Here is a 16,125-nt window from a genome sequence, read left to right as displayed (position 1 = left end):
TGGGTCTCCACTGCTTCCCCACAGAGGATATTTCTCAGGTGTACACCAGCACACACAATCGGAACCTCATTTAGAGCAAAAAGAGGAGAGAAGGGGAGAGGCTGCAATCTTATTTCAACACAGAGGATTATCCTACCACAAGCTCTCAAGAAAAGCCATGGAGGAAAATGATTGTTTAGTCGGTGTGCAGGCCACAAACTGAATGCTGAATGCTGGCATATCTTTTTTTTTTTTTCATTATTTATTTATTCTTGAGAGAGAGAGATGGAGGGGGGAGAGAGAGCGTGCGTGGGTGCGCAGGTGCACAAATGGGGGAGGGGCAGAAAGAATCCGGAGCAGGCTCCAGGCCCCCAGACAGACAGGGGGGCTCGAACCCACCAACTGTGAGATCGTGACCTGAGCCAAAGTCGGATGCTCAGCTGACGCAGCCCCCCAGGCGGCCCGAATGTGGGCATTTCTTACTGCAGGTTCAAAAAGCATGTGTGGGCTGGTACCTGAAATCGGGGTCAGTTCTGCCCGCAGGCAGGCACCTCTCGCCCCTGGGTGCATCTGTCTTCCCGCCGCACAGGGAGAGGGAGTCACAGAGGACCAGGCTGCAACACAGGACAGCGGGGGTGTCCACACAGCCTGGGATCCCCATGACTCCTGACCCTGGGCAGAGTTTCTGCCCCCTCCCTCCAATGTTAAACCTCACCTGGCGGCCACAGGGCCAGCAAACGTCAGCCTTCCTCGGAGGCTGGCCTCGGGGTCCCTGTAAGCACAGCCACGGAGCTTGGGGCTGCAGGGTTCTGGCCCCGTCACCCCTGCCTGAGACTGGGGACCTAATGAGCCCAAGGGGCCTGAAAGGTGACCCCAGGGACTGGAGGGGACAGGAGTGTGGCCTCCCGTGGAAGGTGCAGGGGAGCTGACCAGGGAGCACTGAGTCTCATCTGACTGCCGGCCTCCACACTGGCCCTGGAGTCCTGGGGGTCTCTCTGGATTGTGGAAGTTCCTGATCTGTAAACCAGGCGTAGGTACTCAGTACAGCACAGCCTCCCACGGGAGGCTTCCTGAATGAAAGAATGACCGAGCACAGTAAGATGGAGGGTGTGACCTGGCGACCCACTTGCCCTGGCCTGAAGAGTCAAAAGAAAGGAAGGGTGAGGAAGGGAGGGGGAAGGAGGCAGGGAGAGTAGGGGTGCGGTGGGCAGGTGCAGGAGCAGGCTGCCGGGGAGAGCGCGGGGGTTTGAGACCTGGCCCCTGCACAGGGCTCCGGTCCCCAGCCTTCCGTCTTTCCACCAGGACGGCTAGAAAGCCCGCCCAGGGTCTTCTGGGTGGTGTGACAGGGCCCTGAAGGTCCCTCGCAACACAAAGCCGTCCTGGTGCGATCAGGGCTCGGGTGGCAGCGGCAGGCAGCCCGGGCCGCGCGGGGCCGTCCTCGGGGCCCACGCCTTTCCCTCCCCACGCAGGGAATGGAGTTGGCGGAGGGCCTGGCACCGGCCAGGCCCGTTGCGCGGAGCCAACTCGGGGGCCCTGCGGGGTCCTGCGCCCTGGGGCCTCGCAGCCCCAGAGGCAAGGCAGCACACAACCCCCCACCGCAGCGCGAATCCCCGCAAAGCGGGAACTTCAAACGGGGCCCACCCGGCGGAGGCAGCCCCACACCGCCCCCGCCTCCTGCCTCCCGCGAGGACACCGCGGACACCTCCGGAAAGGAGGGGTCACGCGTCCACCAGCGCCCCTGGCTCCCTGGCCGCCCAGAGGGTAAGCGCGCGGCCCCCTAATCGGCGCNGGAGGCGTCAAGCACACTGGGGGCCGCTCGAAGTGGACGGAAGCCAAATCCTCAGCAGGAGGGTGAGAAGAAGCACTTTGACGCTTTGCTTTATCCGGGAAGAGAGACGGACAAGGCCCAGCTGGGCGTCCCCCCTCCCCACCGTGGGAGAAGGGTCTCCGGGACGGGGAGGCCGACCCTCTGAGGTACCCCCGGGACCCCTGAGGCCACGTTCTTGGCAGATACTGGGTCTGGAATCTCGGGGTAAAGTCTGAAGCCCGGGCAGCTCCCTGGAGGCGGCTGCGATTATTGTGCAGTAATTTAGATCAGAATCCTGGGGCTCGGGGGGTATTGGGGACCCTGCCCTTCTGCCGGTTAGCCTTCAGCGCCTTGGTCTGTGTCCAAACGCAGGTCTGAGCCAGGGCGCTCGTCTCAGCGCTGGGAGGAGCGTCCCTGGTGGAATATTCTGGAATGATCTATGGGTCTCAGCCGTTGGCACAGAGGCCTCCCTGGGCAGGACACCCTCAGGATTTGTTAGGACGTCGTGGGCAGAACATTTATTCTCAGCAGTGAAGTCACCCAGCGAAATAACCTTCTTGATTGATTTGGTTTCAGAAATTGACTTTCTAAATTATTTTAACGCGTATCACCTTTTTAAATTTTATTTTTTGAATTTTGAGAGAGGGAGAGCGTGAATGGAAGAGAGGGGGCAGAGAGAGAGAATCTTAAGCAGGCCCCATGCTCAGCAAGGAGTCCAACGTGGGGCTCGATCCCGCGACCCTGGGATCATGACCTGAGCCAAAATCCAGAGTCAGCGGTTCAACCGACTGAGCCCCCCCAGGTGCCCCTGATGTCTGTCCTCTTTAACCATAGAAGCATTTTATCCTCAAGTTCTACGCCCTTCTGTTTCCGTGACCCTGTTTCTCTTTGCAAATATCTCCATATGGCGCCCAGGCACCTGGCGGTGGTGATTCCGGGAAAGCGGGGGCCTCTGATCGCCTGCCCACCACCTGCCCCAAGCACTTTTCGAAGCCCAGGGGGTCCTGGAGCAGGGAGCCGGGGCACATGGCACTGGTGCGTGGGGACGGGGGTGGGGGGGATGGGGGCGTCGCGGCCCAACACCATTCTCGGTTCCTGTTTGCAGGTGTGGTTCCAGAACCGACGCGCCAAGTCGCGGCGTCAGAGTGGGAAGCCGTGGCCACCCTCAGCCAGGCCGTCCCCGCCCTGCCCCGCACAGGGCAGCCAAGTGGAGTGTGTGGCGCCCCAGCTGCCAGGGACCTGCCTGCCCCATCCCCCCATGCCCAGAGAGGCCCTTTCTGACCCTGGCTGCCACGGTCGGGTCTGTGAAGCCTATGGCCCCCTCTCCGACGACCCAGGTTCCAAGCTGGACTCCTGGGAGGAGCACATCCTTTCGGCCTTTGGTAATGCTTGAGGAGCACGGGCGACAGGCGGATTCGGCTGAGTGCAAGGAGACGCACCTCACTCTCCTTAGAAACCTGGAGAAGCCTCCAGGGGCCACCAGGCGGGAAAGACCTCCCGGTTACCTTCCCAGACCAGCAGGCGACATCTCCGGCCAACAGGGCGGTCGTGCGGATCGGAAGGTCACCCCCGCGCAGCTGCGGCCTTCTCCGTGCCAGCCCCGTCCGTGGGGCACCCCGCGAAGCCCTCTCTCTCTTCTCAACACTCGAGGCTCTCTCCCCTCAAGCCTGAACCTTCCCCTCATGCTGATTCTGTGCCTCTTCTTTCGGCCACTCCAACATCGCCCACGACCACAAGCACTTGTGTACTTTGGTGCGACTCTAGCGGGTTATTAAATGCTTTCCACAAATGTTTCACTGTAATTCTATTTAAATGAACTCTGTCCTTCAGACAGCGTTTCGGCCGGGACACACGGTGTGGCCCTGAACAAAGCGCGAAGTTTGTACAAAAGGGAGTCCTTCAGGCCGCCGTGCTGAGAGCTCTCTCACTCCGGCTTGTTCAAGGTCAGTCATACAGTGTTAGTTTCAGATTTCTTCTACCTGATTTATACATTAGTGCAGGTGGGGGGTACCTGGGGGGCCCAGTCAATTGAGCATCTGACTTTGGCTCAGGTCATGATCTCATGGTCCGTGGGCTCGAGGCCCGCATCGGGCTCTCTGCTTACAGCTTAGAGCCTGGAGCCTGCTTTGGATTCTGTGTTTCCCTCTCTCTGCCCCTCTCCCGCTCACACATTGTCTTTCTCTCTCTCTCAAAAATTAATAAACATAAAAAAAAGAATGCATGGAAATTACTGCTTGTAAGTTATTCTGAGATAAAATCTCGTCTTGGTATGTGGAGGCTTTGCCCACTCCTGAGGGCCAATGGAGACCATATATGAGGCAGCCATAGGTGAGCTTGGTTTGTACCCCATGCTTTGCAAGAGCCTCATAGGAGCCATGGCCAGGGCCAGCACTCCAGTCTTGATGTTACTAGAATAGTCTGAGCTGCCTTCAGCCTTCATGCCAGTTGCCCTCATTTTCAGAGGTGTTACTCAAATGACTTGCACTTTTCAGAGTAGCAAATCCACTATGAGAAGCAATCAGGAGACAGTTCAGGCTTTTGGCAGGCTTGATTTTTTTTTAATGTTTATTTTTTTAGAGCGAGCGCAGGGGAGGGGCAGAGAGAGGCAGAAGATCAGAGTAGGTTCCGTGCTATCAGTGCAGAGCTCCATGTGGGGCTTGAACTCACGGACCGTGAGAACGTGACCTGAGCGGAAGTCAGGTGCTCTGCCAGCTCAGGCTGTGATTATTGGCGAGCTCGCCACGTGCCCAGAGCCGTGCGTAGAGCCTGGGGTGGGGGCGGCTGGGAGGTGACTTCGACACAGGACACTTTCTCCCTATTTGGACTTGGGACCTGGCCAGGTGCAGGGCAACAGACGTTCACATTCACACGACAGGAAACTCTGCACTTCCGGTCTATTGAGGGTCACGTACAAAGGTGACTCATCTAATGAGCTCATTAATTAATGTATTCTTGCACTTACGTTGTGTTGTTTTCCCTAGTGAACAAGTACAAAATCGATAAATATGAAAATCTTGTCATTTTTATTTTGAAAAATTGTGGGACCCTCTAAGAACATTAGTCTGCACCTCTCCTGAACTTAAAAAAAATGTTTTTTGTTTTTTGTTTTTTTAACATTTATTATTGACACAGAGAGAGAGAGACAAAGCGTGAGCAGGGGAGAGGCAGAGAGGGAGGGAGACACAGAATCAGAAGTGGGCTCTTGCCTCTGAGCTGTCAGCACAGAGCCCGATGCGGGGCCCAAATCCACAGACCGGACCATGAGATCACGACTTGAGCTAAAGTCGGACGCTTAAAACAACTGAGCCCCTCAGGCGCCCCAGGAGGGACTGTATATTAAAGAGCAAGAGACCTAAGGGGTTCACAATCACCACAGATCAGTGACAGCCAGGGCTCAGTCCACCCATCTGTCCACCACCAAATAATGCCTCCTGTGTCGGCCCGGCCTTTTCAGTCNCCCCCCACCGACGTAGAATTTCTGCTTCCAAGGGAATCGTCGCATCTCGCCAAGCAGTCACCGTGGAAAACCGAATGCTTATTCCCTAGTGACACTAGCGTTGCTTCAAGCGGGTTTGAAACTCGTTCATCCCACGAGCATTTGCTGCCTATGATCAGCCGCTTTACGAGGGCCTGGAATACAATGGTGCACAAACCCAGAACAGTCCCTCCCCTCATGGAGCAGAGGGGCCAGCATGGAGACGAGAGATGTAAGATCGCCAACGGGACCCGCACCGCACAGAGAGCTACGTACGCGAGGACCTGGAGTCGGGGTGTTGCGGTCAAGGAAAGCTTCCCCGAGAAACTGATGAGTAGGATGGTCAGGAGTTACCAAGGTGAGGAGTAGGAGCCGCATGTGCAAAGGCCCTGGGGAGGAAGAAGCAGGAGAGATGGTTAGATGGTTAGCGTAGGTCAGACCAACCATGACTTCCTGGGTTTTATAAAAATGTTGTCTGAATTTACCTAGAAAGCCCTGAGGCTTTAGATGGAGAGAAAATGACTGGTTCCATGCTTGAAGCCCACTGCTTACTACAAGCTGTGAATGCTGCCGAGACCGTGGTGGGGTGACCTTCCAGCCCAGGGCTGGTGGGGACGGTGGCTGGGTGGAGCGAGAGTTGGTCATGACGAAGATTCAGAAAGCGCATGCATTTGAGAGAGATTTTTTCCCCTTACATTATGCGTGGAGCCTGACGCAGGGCTTGAACTCACAACCCCGAGATCGAGACCTGAGCTGAGATCAAGAGTCAGTCGCTAAAATGCACCCCCAGGCGCCCCTCAAGAGAAGGGATTTAATAGGCACATCTTTTGGTAGATTCTCAGGGGTAGCAAGTGAATCTGGTTTCTGGAACCTGCTGAGAGTCCTTCAGAATCAAGTCTACACAGCACGCGGGGTTGTTGGCTCCATCTGGCTTTGCCAGCTCTCTGTGGAGCTTAGGAAACGTGGTCACCAGCAGCAGCATTGTTCAAATTCATGTACAACGGACCCAAGATGGCTGCTTTGAATGGTAAAGGTTTCTTCTTCCCTAAACAGAAATAAAATTCAAATATAATCTCAGGCACAGTTCCTGCCACCAGCACACAGCACTGCTTAGATGCGTATGTTAGAGAGAGAGAGAGAGAGAGAGAGAGAATAGCAAGAAAGGGACAGAGAGGGAGACACAGACTCCAAAGGCTCCAGGCTCTGAACTGTCAGCACAGAGCCCAACACAGGGTTCGAACTCACAAACTGAGATCATGACCTGAGCTGAAGTTGGGACGCTTAACCGACTGAGCCCCCCAGGCACCCCTAGATACGTGCATTTACCATGAGGTGGGATTTACATCTGTCAGGTCAGTCTTACGTAGCGTGGGGAAAACAAGGAAAAGATGTTTTCCATGCTTGTGGGCGGAGCCAGCCGTTCACTAGGTCTACAGTGAGCCAAGCACTTGCTTGCTTAATGTTGTCAAAGATTTGCAGAGATGGAAAAACCCGCCCCGTGGAGTCTTATTGGATGGAATCGCAATTCAAAAGGACTTGGTAATTAATCTCCACGGATTCCCCTAAAAATATAGTTTAGTGGAAGTTACAGCTCTTTAAAACTTTATTTTTATTAAAAATTTTTTAAATGTTTATTTTTGAGAGAGAGAGAGAGAGAATGGGTAGGGGAGGGGCAGAGACAGAGGGTGACAGAGAATCGAGACTCCCGAGCAAGGCCTCCCAGCCGTCAGCGCAGAGCCCGTCGCGGGGCTTGATCTCGTGAGTCTCCTGAGATTATGACCTGAGCTGAAATCGAGAGTCAGACGCTTAACCAACAGCCCCCCAGGAGCCCCAAAACTTTCTAAATAGAAGGAATATTCAACACCTTGTATGTATTAAGTGAAAATGGTAGACAAGACTACTTTTCATAGATCAATTTATTTATAATTACAAATATTAAGAATAAAGGATTTATGCATTTCTTAATTAACATAACTGTTTAGCTAAATATAAACTCTGCACTAAAGGTCTGCAGTGGCACAAGACCAGCAAGGAAAGCATCTTTAAACTATACAAAAATTTCAGATGGAAAATAATCTTGTTTTAGTTTTATTATACATTAACATATAAAAAGTCCCATCTTATGGGACATCTCAAAGAATCAAAGTCACCTCTACAGCTATATTTAAACTTCGAATCTGAAAACAATTTTATTATATTTTGACTTTATAATACTCTATGTTAAAACAAACAAAATTCCAAATACACACTTTGTACAAGATTAACATCGTAGGCAGGGTTTTCCTTTAAAAAGAACAAAAAAACAACAAAAAACCCCCACAACCGAATACAAACCTTTTTTCCTGCATTTCGCTGCACTGGTTATTACATTTGTTTTCCTTATAAAATCTTTTGACTTTATAAATTGCGTATTGTTGGATTTTAACCAGTAATCTGGTTCAAGAGTTGTGCAAATAAACAAAATATGAAAATAGTGTGTTGTCAGTCTTTTTAAATAAATCTCGTAACAAGAGCACTTTTTGCCCCGAACCGACGGGAAAAGACGGACCAAATCCACTTGCTGAAATGTAGCAATTTTGCCAGTACTTTTTTTTTCCTGCTCCTTCATTTTCTTTCGACAAACAACAGAGGTTTCTTTTATAAATTATGATAAATTAAAATATTTATGACTATAAAATGATCTGTAGGCCCGGGTCGCCAGGTGTCTATCCCATCTGCTGGTCGAGCCCGCGTCTCCCATCCACGTTCCAGAGGCTTCCTTCAGGGCGGGACTTCGCGCCTCAAGGACGGTTTCTGTCAAAGACGGAATGGTGCCCCGCTGGGGGTGCCCGGGCTGTCACTTCCCGCTGGCGCTGCCACGCACGCACGCGCAAAAAGACCATGTCTCCTCGTGTTCTGCACGGCGGCCGCCTGCGCGTGTTGGGCTGAATTCATGCACGTGAAAGTGTCCGGCGCTCACGCACCTTCGGCTGAGAAGCACTTGCTACCGAACGGGACAGAAGCGACGCTCCGGCGGCCGAGGAGCGGGAGGAAAGTGAACACGAAGCCGGCCGGCAGTGCCGGTCCAAGTGGCATAGCTTGTACGCGGGCCCCGCTGGGGTGTCCGTGCCCCCGTGCCCCGCACTCGGGGACGCAGCATGGGGGCCGGGGAGGCCACCCCGACACGTGCCTGCTCAGTCCCTGTTGGTGTCGTTGGCCGCGAAGGCGTGCAGGTTGCCCATCTGGCTGAGGCCACTCTGGATGTGTGCCACGTGGATCTCCACGTTGTTCTGGAAGCAGCTGCGGGGGAGACACATGGTTACCTGCCTCGTTCCGCTATGTTGGGGCAGGAGCTCTGGGGAAAGGAAGGGCTGAGTTTGCATTAAAGAGCAGCTGCGACCATGACCCCGAGGAAGGACTGAACCCCCCACGACACAGGCTATGGCCGAGTGCAGGGCGCACTGGACAGGCAGCAGGGAACTGGGGACGCTAGCCGCCCTCTGGGGGGGGGGGGCGTTGCCTCTCAGAGCAGCCTTCGCGCCTGCCCAGGGCCATGCGGTGCGTGCTTCGGATTCCTTCCAATGAAAGAGCCATGTGCCACGTCTGTCCCGTCAATAGACCGGATGCAACGGAGGAGCCCTTTTACAATTTAGTTAAGGGAGAAGACTCACGCGCAAATCTCAAACGTGGGAAACCGCCGCGGCTGCCCACGGGGGGGCTCGGGCCCGTCCTGCGGGTTACCTGATGTTAGAAGCGTCTATCGTGCTCTTGATGTCGTTCAGTGAATCTGTGAGTGATTTGAATTCAAAGGAATTCAGGTCTCCTCCTTCGGCCAGACACTAAAGGGATAGAAATTTTAAACTGGAATTGAATTGTGGTGCAAAGACAGACAAAAATGCATCTGATCTAATCTGTTGGTTATAATTTCTCAGCAGCAGATCAGCACACTTGTTGGCATAGCTGTTTCAAAATACAGGAAATAGGGCACATGGGTGGCTCAGTTGGTTAAGTGTCTGACCAGCTCAGGTCATGATCTCACAGTTTGTGGGTTCGAGCCTTGCGTCAGGCTCTGTGCTGACAGCTAGCTCAGAGCCTCAAGCTGCTTCAGATTCTGTGTCTTACCCCCCCCATTCCCTCCCCTGCTCATACTCTGTCTCTGTTTCTCTATAATAAATAAATGTTAAAAAATAAAAATTTTTTAAAAAGTAGGAAATGTCTTCTCCCAAATTTACCTTAATCTGCAGCAGGATAGCCGTGAGCCTGGAGATTAAGTCCGTCAGGTTTTCGTTTTCGACGCAGGGCTGCCCAGCGGCGGAGTTAGCGAGCCGCACTATCTCCTGCGCCTCCTCCTCGCACCGTCGCCGCATGTCCGTCGGCTGGTCTGCGGGCTGCAGGCCCTGGTCTGGGGCAAGCTGGGACGGGAGATGCGCACGCATAAGGCCATGATCCTGGTGTGTGTGTGTGTGTGTGTGTGTGTGTGTGTGTGTGTGCACTCCCTGTCTGCAGATCCAGATTTTTTTTTTAAATAAAGTTTTATTTCTTTTGAGAGAGAGAGAGCACACGCATGCGTACCTGAGCGGGGAAGGGGCAGTGGGAGAGAGGATCCCCAGCAAGCTCCGTCCATCAGCACAGAGCCCGACATGGGGCTCGATCCCCCGAACCCTGAGATCCTGACCTGAGCCGAAATCAAGAGTCAGAACCTTAACCAGCTGAGCCCCCCCAGAGCCCCTCTCCTGGCGCCCTCAGATTCCAATATTAAAAAACTAGCCGTAGAACAAAAATGGTTCTTACTCCTACCTTAGAAATGTTTTTGTTTTCCCTAACTTGTTTTATCTTCTTGGTAACTTGTACTTGTGATATGATTTCAAACTTCTAAAAAGGAATAGAACAAAGAACTCCTGAGAACCTTACACCCAGTGGCACCACTGTTGATGGTTTTTTTGCTCGGCAACGGCTGCTCTCTCTCCGCGTGCCGTGTGCCCTCCGTGTTCTCCCCCTGGAGACGTGCGGTGTCCTGTCTGCAGACTCCTTTGTTCTGGGCCACGTCCTCTCCCGTCGCCCTGACATTTCTGAAGCGTGGCGGCCGATTATTCCACACGCCGTCCCCGACTGTGGGCTTGTCTGTGTCCTCGTAGCCGGGCTGTCCCATTGCTGGTGGTGTCACCTTTGGTTATTCGGTGAAGGCAGTTCAGGGTCTGCCAGGTTTCCACACAGGCCGGGACGCCCCCATGGGACTAATAAGTATTTGTGAAGAGGGGTTTGGAGGCGACGTAAGGACCCTGTTCCGCGGCAAAACTCCACCCTCCGGTTTCAGCATCTATGGAAGATTCTTGCCTTTACCGGCTACAAGTAGGATGTCTGCCGAGCGACAGAGTCTATGTCCTATAGATAAGAGGCAGCACGAGTCACAGCTCGGGGCCGCCTCCCCCAGTGGTGGGCAGCAGGCCCGGGTCACCTGCATGCGGCTCGTCACTCGTGTGCTCCACCCTCGAATGCAGTCTCAGCACCATGAACCCGCGCCACCACGAGCAAAAACCTTACTAACTGGAGTTCAGTACTGATTTAAAGTTTGGTTTGCCTTCAGACGAAGGGCATATGGAGTCAAAATGATACGTTCAGGTTATTTGGATTCGTTTTGGCCCCCGTCAGTGTTTACATTTCTCCCTGACATACAGGCAGGTTCATTTATTTCTATTTCTATTCCATTTGAGAGCGCTTCTGGGCTTGCCGAGGAAGCAAACACTCAGAGAAATGTCTCCACCCCCTCGTCACCCCCAATCCCTACTCCGCCCCTGAATTAGTTTCTAACTGATCCTTCCTGTTTATTCTTGAAGAACTCAGCAGTCACGTGTCGATCCTATTTTTGCATGTTTCTGCCTATTCCAAGGCTGACACTTAGTAGAGATATGTTCACGTACTTTACTTTTTTCACTTAACACACCCTGGGAATCGTTCCACGTCGGCGAAGAGAAGGCTTCCCGGTCTGTTTTGACACCAGCCGCTCCATGGCATTGGACGCACCCTCAGGTGTCCAGCCCGTTCTCTGGGGGTGGGCAGTGATGCGTCCCCTAATACTTGGCAATCATCAGGAATGTGCAGTGAGTAACCTGGTCTCTAATAAAGAAAAAAAAAATTCTAAAAAAAAAAATCCTGATGTTTCTGGATGCTCCAAACATTCTAGTGCCAACCTCTTGGTAAATACAAGTTCACAGATCATTAGTAACAGAATGGCTTAATCATGGCGCTCTCTCTGTTCCTGTGTGAACATCCATACCGTAGTTCCTCAAGAGCTTTGTGAACGTCACATCACTCTGCTGGCCCGGAAAACGAGCCTGTCATTGTGAAACTGCATGAGGCCCGGCGGCTCGCGGGTGATGACTACCGGGAAAATAAAAACAAATGGTCATGGGTGTGGCTAAGGATCGAGCAGAAAGTGTGGGGTTCGTTACAGGCAGTGGCTGCGCATCGCCCTCCGGTGGGTGCAGGCGGCCTGGTAATGTCGCCCAGGCGGGTGCACGGGCTTTGCCACGAGGCCAGCACCCTGAAGCGCTAACGGGGAAGAATCTGACGCCACAAATGGAGGCGGCTCACTGGAAGCGTAAAAACGCCAGTGCTGGAGCGATCCAACTCTTCTCGTTTAATTTCTACCTTAGAGTGAGAACATCAAACTTAAGGGGCGCATGGGCGGCTAGTGGGTTCAGCGTCTGACTCCTGGTTTCGGTCATGATCTCACAGTTTGTGAGTTCGAGTCCCACGTAGGGCTCCGTGCTGACAGTGTTGAGTCTATTTGGTATTCTCTCTCTCCCTCCCTCCCTCTCAACCCCTCCTGCTCGTGTGCGCTTTTTCTCAAAATAAATAAACTTAAAAAATACTTCTTAAAATAAAATTTTAGGTGAAACCACTGAACTGCTTTCATATACGTACTTTTCTGTACATGGTAGCGATTTGCACCTAACCCTATGCTCTCCAGACTGGGAGTTCAAGAATCCAGAGTTCTAATGCAAAGCGGAAGGAAGGAGGAGACAAAATCGCACACACAGTGGGACCATAACCGTGTGAGAAGAGGCAGATGCTTATATAAGAGATGAAGGGGAAGTAAACCAAACACGGTATTTGGGAAAGTAGAATTAAGGTAATCATTTTTCCAGATTCTCCTACATTTTTTTCAAGAGCTATATTGTTTGTGACCCAAACAAAACTCAGAACTGGTAGCTCCCTGTGCACTGAGCACCCTCGGCACCCACTGCAGCAAGTAAAGCCGTATGTAAACGGGGTCCTGCTCACGGGCCTCAGAAAGATAACGGCCTAGCCTGAATTTTCTAAAATGTGAAGGTAAGCACATTCAGCTTCAAGAGGATGAGTGGCGGGGGCGCGGCCCGTCAGTGGTACCCCACAAACCCGCACCTCATAGCAGTACTGCTGGACTTTGTGCAAGACTTTGTTGAGGTCCTTGTTCAGCTGCTCGAGCTCCAGGACGATGGTTGCGTAGCGCCGCTGGAACTCGATGCCGATGGGCATGGAGTAGGACTTCTGCAAGAGACCAAAACCACATTCCGGTCAGGGTTGCTTTGAGCAGGGCAGTTTCTTCCTTTCCTTTTCCTTTGAGAGAGAGAGAGAGAGAGAGAGAGAGAGAGAGAGAAAGCGAGCTAGAGAGCTGGGTAGGGGCAGAGGGAGAGGGGGAGACAGAGAATCCCAAGCAGACTCTGCGCTGACTCGGGGCCCCATGAACTGCGATACCACGACCTGAGCAGAAACCAAGAGTCAGACCTCCACCGACTGAGGCCCCCAGGCGCCCCTGACATTTACCTTTGAAAAACTTTCCTTATTTAAATTCAAGGTAGTTAACATACAGTGTAGTGTTGGTTTCAGGAGTAGAACCCGGTGGTGCATCATCCCCTTACAGACAGCACCCACTCCTCATTCCAACAAGTGCCCTCCTTAGTGCCCATCCCCGCACCCCAAACCCCTCCAGTAACCCCCAATTTGTTCTCCATATTTAAGAGCCTCTTAGGGTTTGCCTGCTTCTGTTTTTATCTTATTTTTCCTTCCCTTCCCCATGTTCATCTGTTGTGTTTCTTAAATTCCACATATGAGTAAAATCATGTCTTTCTCTGCCTGACTTACTTTGCTTAGCATCATATATTCTAGTCCCATCCACGTTGCACAGACAAGATTTTACTTTTTTTTTTTTTTTAAAGGAGATCTAGAGAGAGAGGGTTTTTGTTTGTTTTTAAGTTTAGTTAGTTTTATTTTATCAGTGCAGAGCCTGATGCAGGGCTCGAACTCACAAAACAAGAGATCATGCCTTGAGTCGAAATCAAGTCAGATGCTTAACCGACTGAGCCCCCAGGCGCCCCGAGAGAGAAAGGAGTGAGTAGTTATGTGAAGCAGAATGTTGAATCTGCATCCAAGTTCCTTTCATTAGTCTTCAAACTTTTTCAAAAGTTTGCCATTTTTTAAAATAAAAAAGTTGGTAAAAAACCCTGCATGTACTCATTTGAAGGATTCTGGTTACGGGAACTCCGTTATTCTCCATCTGGAATCAACTGAATGTAGCGCAATGGTTAAGGGCACGGGAGCCAGAATCACACTAGAGGTTCAGATCACAACTCTGTCACCTGCTCACTGCGTGGCCTTAAGCACGCTCCTTAATCCCTCTGTGCTCAGTTTCCTCATCTGCAAAATGGGGATAATATGAACACCTACCCAATGGGACGACGCAACAATCACATGAAACAGTGCGTGCCTGCACCCTGCCTCACACACAGAATATGCTCAGTGAGGGTCAAGTGTAATCGTCACTGTCTCGTCCGTATTTGCTCCGTACCCGCAAGTGTGGCGAAGTGGGCTTTGTTCCATTTCCCATCCTCACTTCCCAGCGCCCACCCAGCCCGGCTGCAGGTGCCTGGACAGGACACTCTGGTGGGGCCAATGCAGCCGTCGTCGGATTTCTGAGGATGGACCCCCCTGTCCAGGGAAGCAAGTGAAGGGCGGGGGGCAGGCCAGAGCGCAGAATTACAATGGTTTGAGCTGGATAGAAACCTCAGGGGCCGTCCACCCAACCCTGCCCACGTTACAACTGAGGAAATTGAAGCGGGAGGAAGCCAATGACGTGTTCACGGACACACCCTACGAATAATGTGTAGATGACTTGGTGATGAAGATGAAGATGGAGGACATGTGCATACTGACTAGCACAACTGACATGCCAGAAGTTGGGTGGACGGGGGGTTACTGAGGACGTGCTGTGGAGTTTCACCAAGCATCTGACCCCGTCTCCTCTTGAGGGTAAGAGTGTGACTGGGCAGCCTCACAATTAGTGAATCAATATCAAAATTATTAAAGGCTCTGTATCTTCTTGCACAGAATTCATTACAGGGTGTCAAAGGCCTTGATCCTCAACTTCTGTGTTCAGTGTATTTACGAGTCCTTTAAATAAGAACATATGAGGACTCTACATCCATCCATCCAAATGTATACATGCAGCTGCCTGGCTCAGCCCACAGCACGTGACTCTTGTCTCAGGGTCAGGAGTTCAAGCTCCATGTTGGACAAGAGCCTACTTAAAAACCATTTATTTTAATGTTTAGTTTTTTGAGAGAGAGAGACAGAGAGACAGAGGACGAGAGGGAAAGGAGCTGAGAGGAAGGGAGACACAGAATCCAAAGCAGCCTCCCGGCTCTGAGCTGTCAGCACAGAACCCAAGGCAGGATGTGGGACTCAAATCCACAGACCACAAGATCATGACCTGAGCCAAAGTCGGAAGCTTAATGGACTGAGCCACCCAGGTGCCCCCCGCTTATTTCCAGTTTTAAAGGGAAAGTTTTTTTTTTTGTTTTAAGTGGGCTCTATGCCCAATGTGGAGCTTGAATTCATGACCCCAAGATCAAGAGTCACATGCTCTACAGACTGAGCCAGACAGACACCAAAGTTTTTTTTTTTTTCCCCAAAGAGAAAGTTTTTAACACTTCACTAATAAGTATAATATTTGCTTTTAGTTTTTTTGTAAATATTCCCTGTCAGTTTTAGGGATAATCTTTCTCTTCCTAGTTTGATAACACTACTTACTTTTCTACCAGGAAGGGATGTTTAATTTGGTAAGACAGCTTTTCTGCATCTATCGTTCTCTTTTCTCTCTTAACGTGGTAAATTACGCTGAAGTATTTTATGAATAAATGATCAGCTTCAAGACTTGGACCTGCTGGTCTTTTAAACAAATATCTAGGGCAACTTTGTAATTTAAAGGTTGACAACATACACTCTTATAACCTTGTCCACTTTATGAACAGATAAAGGAAAACTGCATAGGGGGACCTGGGGGCTCAGTTGGTTAAGTGTACAACTTCAGCTGAGGTCATGATCTTGCAGTTCGTTGGTTTGGGCCCCGCGTCGGGCTCTGTGCTGACAGCTCAGAGACTGGAGCCTGCTTCACATTCTGTGTCTCCCTCTCTCTCTGCTCCCTGCCCCTCCACTCCTGCTCCATCTCTCTCAAAATTAAATAAAAACATTTAAAAAACATCTTAAAGAAAAGGAAAACCGTTGAAATTGGCTTTTTTTTAAGTTAAAAATTCCTTATTTTTTTATTCCTGGTACCATTACCACAATTTACAGGGCAATATACCTGGTGTAACAAAAAGAAAAAGAAAAAGAAAAAGCTACAACAGATAAAAGACCTCAGGAATGTGCATCTAATCGACACTACACTGCATTAATCAATAGCTGTGCTTTCTGTAAACTGTGGCTACCACAGTCCTGAACCAGAAGGGTTTCCTGTTTAAGCTGGTATCAAAAGTTGGACATTCAATTGACTGAGCCACCTACACACCCCAACATTGATTTTTTTTTTTTAATTTTTTTAATGTTTTATTTCTAGGAGAGAGAGAGA

The 16,125-nt window shown here is 51.2% G+C and overlaps 1 protein-coding gene across 3 annotated transcripts in view; it reads right to left on the bottom strand.

The window, feature by feature from the left end:
- Positions 1–7,177: 7,177 nt before the first annotated feature.
- Positions 7,178–16,125, bottom strand: part of LIN9 (lin-9 DREAM MuvB core complex component) — a 49,701-nt gene continuing 40,753 nt past the window's right edge. For all 3 annotated transcript variants that reach the window (XM_077779899.1, XM_077779900.1, XM_077779901.1), the window contains 4 exons: positions 12,645–12,770; positions 9,473–9,652; positions 8,982–9,079; positions 7,178–8,540 (listed from right to left, as the gene is read on the bottom strand). In XM_077779899.1, the coding sequence (XP_077636025.1) occupies positions 8,435–8,540; positions 8,982–9,079; positions 9,473–9,652; positions 12,645–12,770 (510 nt within the window). In that variant the 3' untranslated portion in view covers positions 7,178–8,434. The remainder of the gene's footprint in view (positions 8,541–8,981; positions 9,080–9,472; positions 9,653–12,644; positions 12,771–16,125) is intronic.

This window comes from Crocuta crocuta, unplaced genomic scaffold (assembly GCF_008692635.1).
Source record: "Crocuta crocuta isolate KB4526 unplaced genomic scaffold, BGI_CrCroc_1.0 scaffold322, whole genome shotgun sequence".
In the NCBI taxonomy this organism is placed as follows: domain Eukaryota; kingdom Metazoa; phylum Chordata; class Mammalia; order Carnivora; family Hyaenidae; genus Crocuta; species Crocuta crocuta.
The sequence above is the reverse complement of the archived record's forward strand: the minus strand, read 5'-3'. Positions and strand labels throughout refer to the sequence as shown.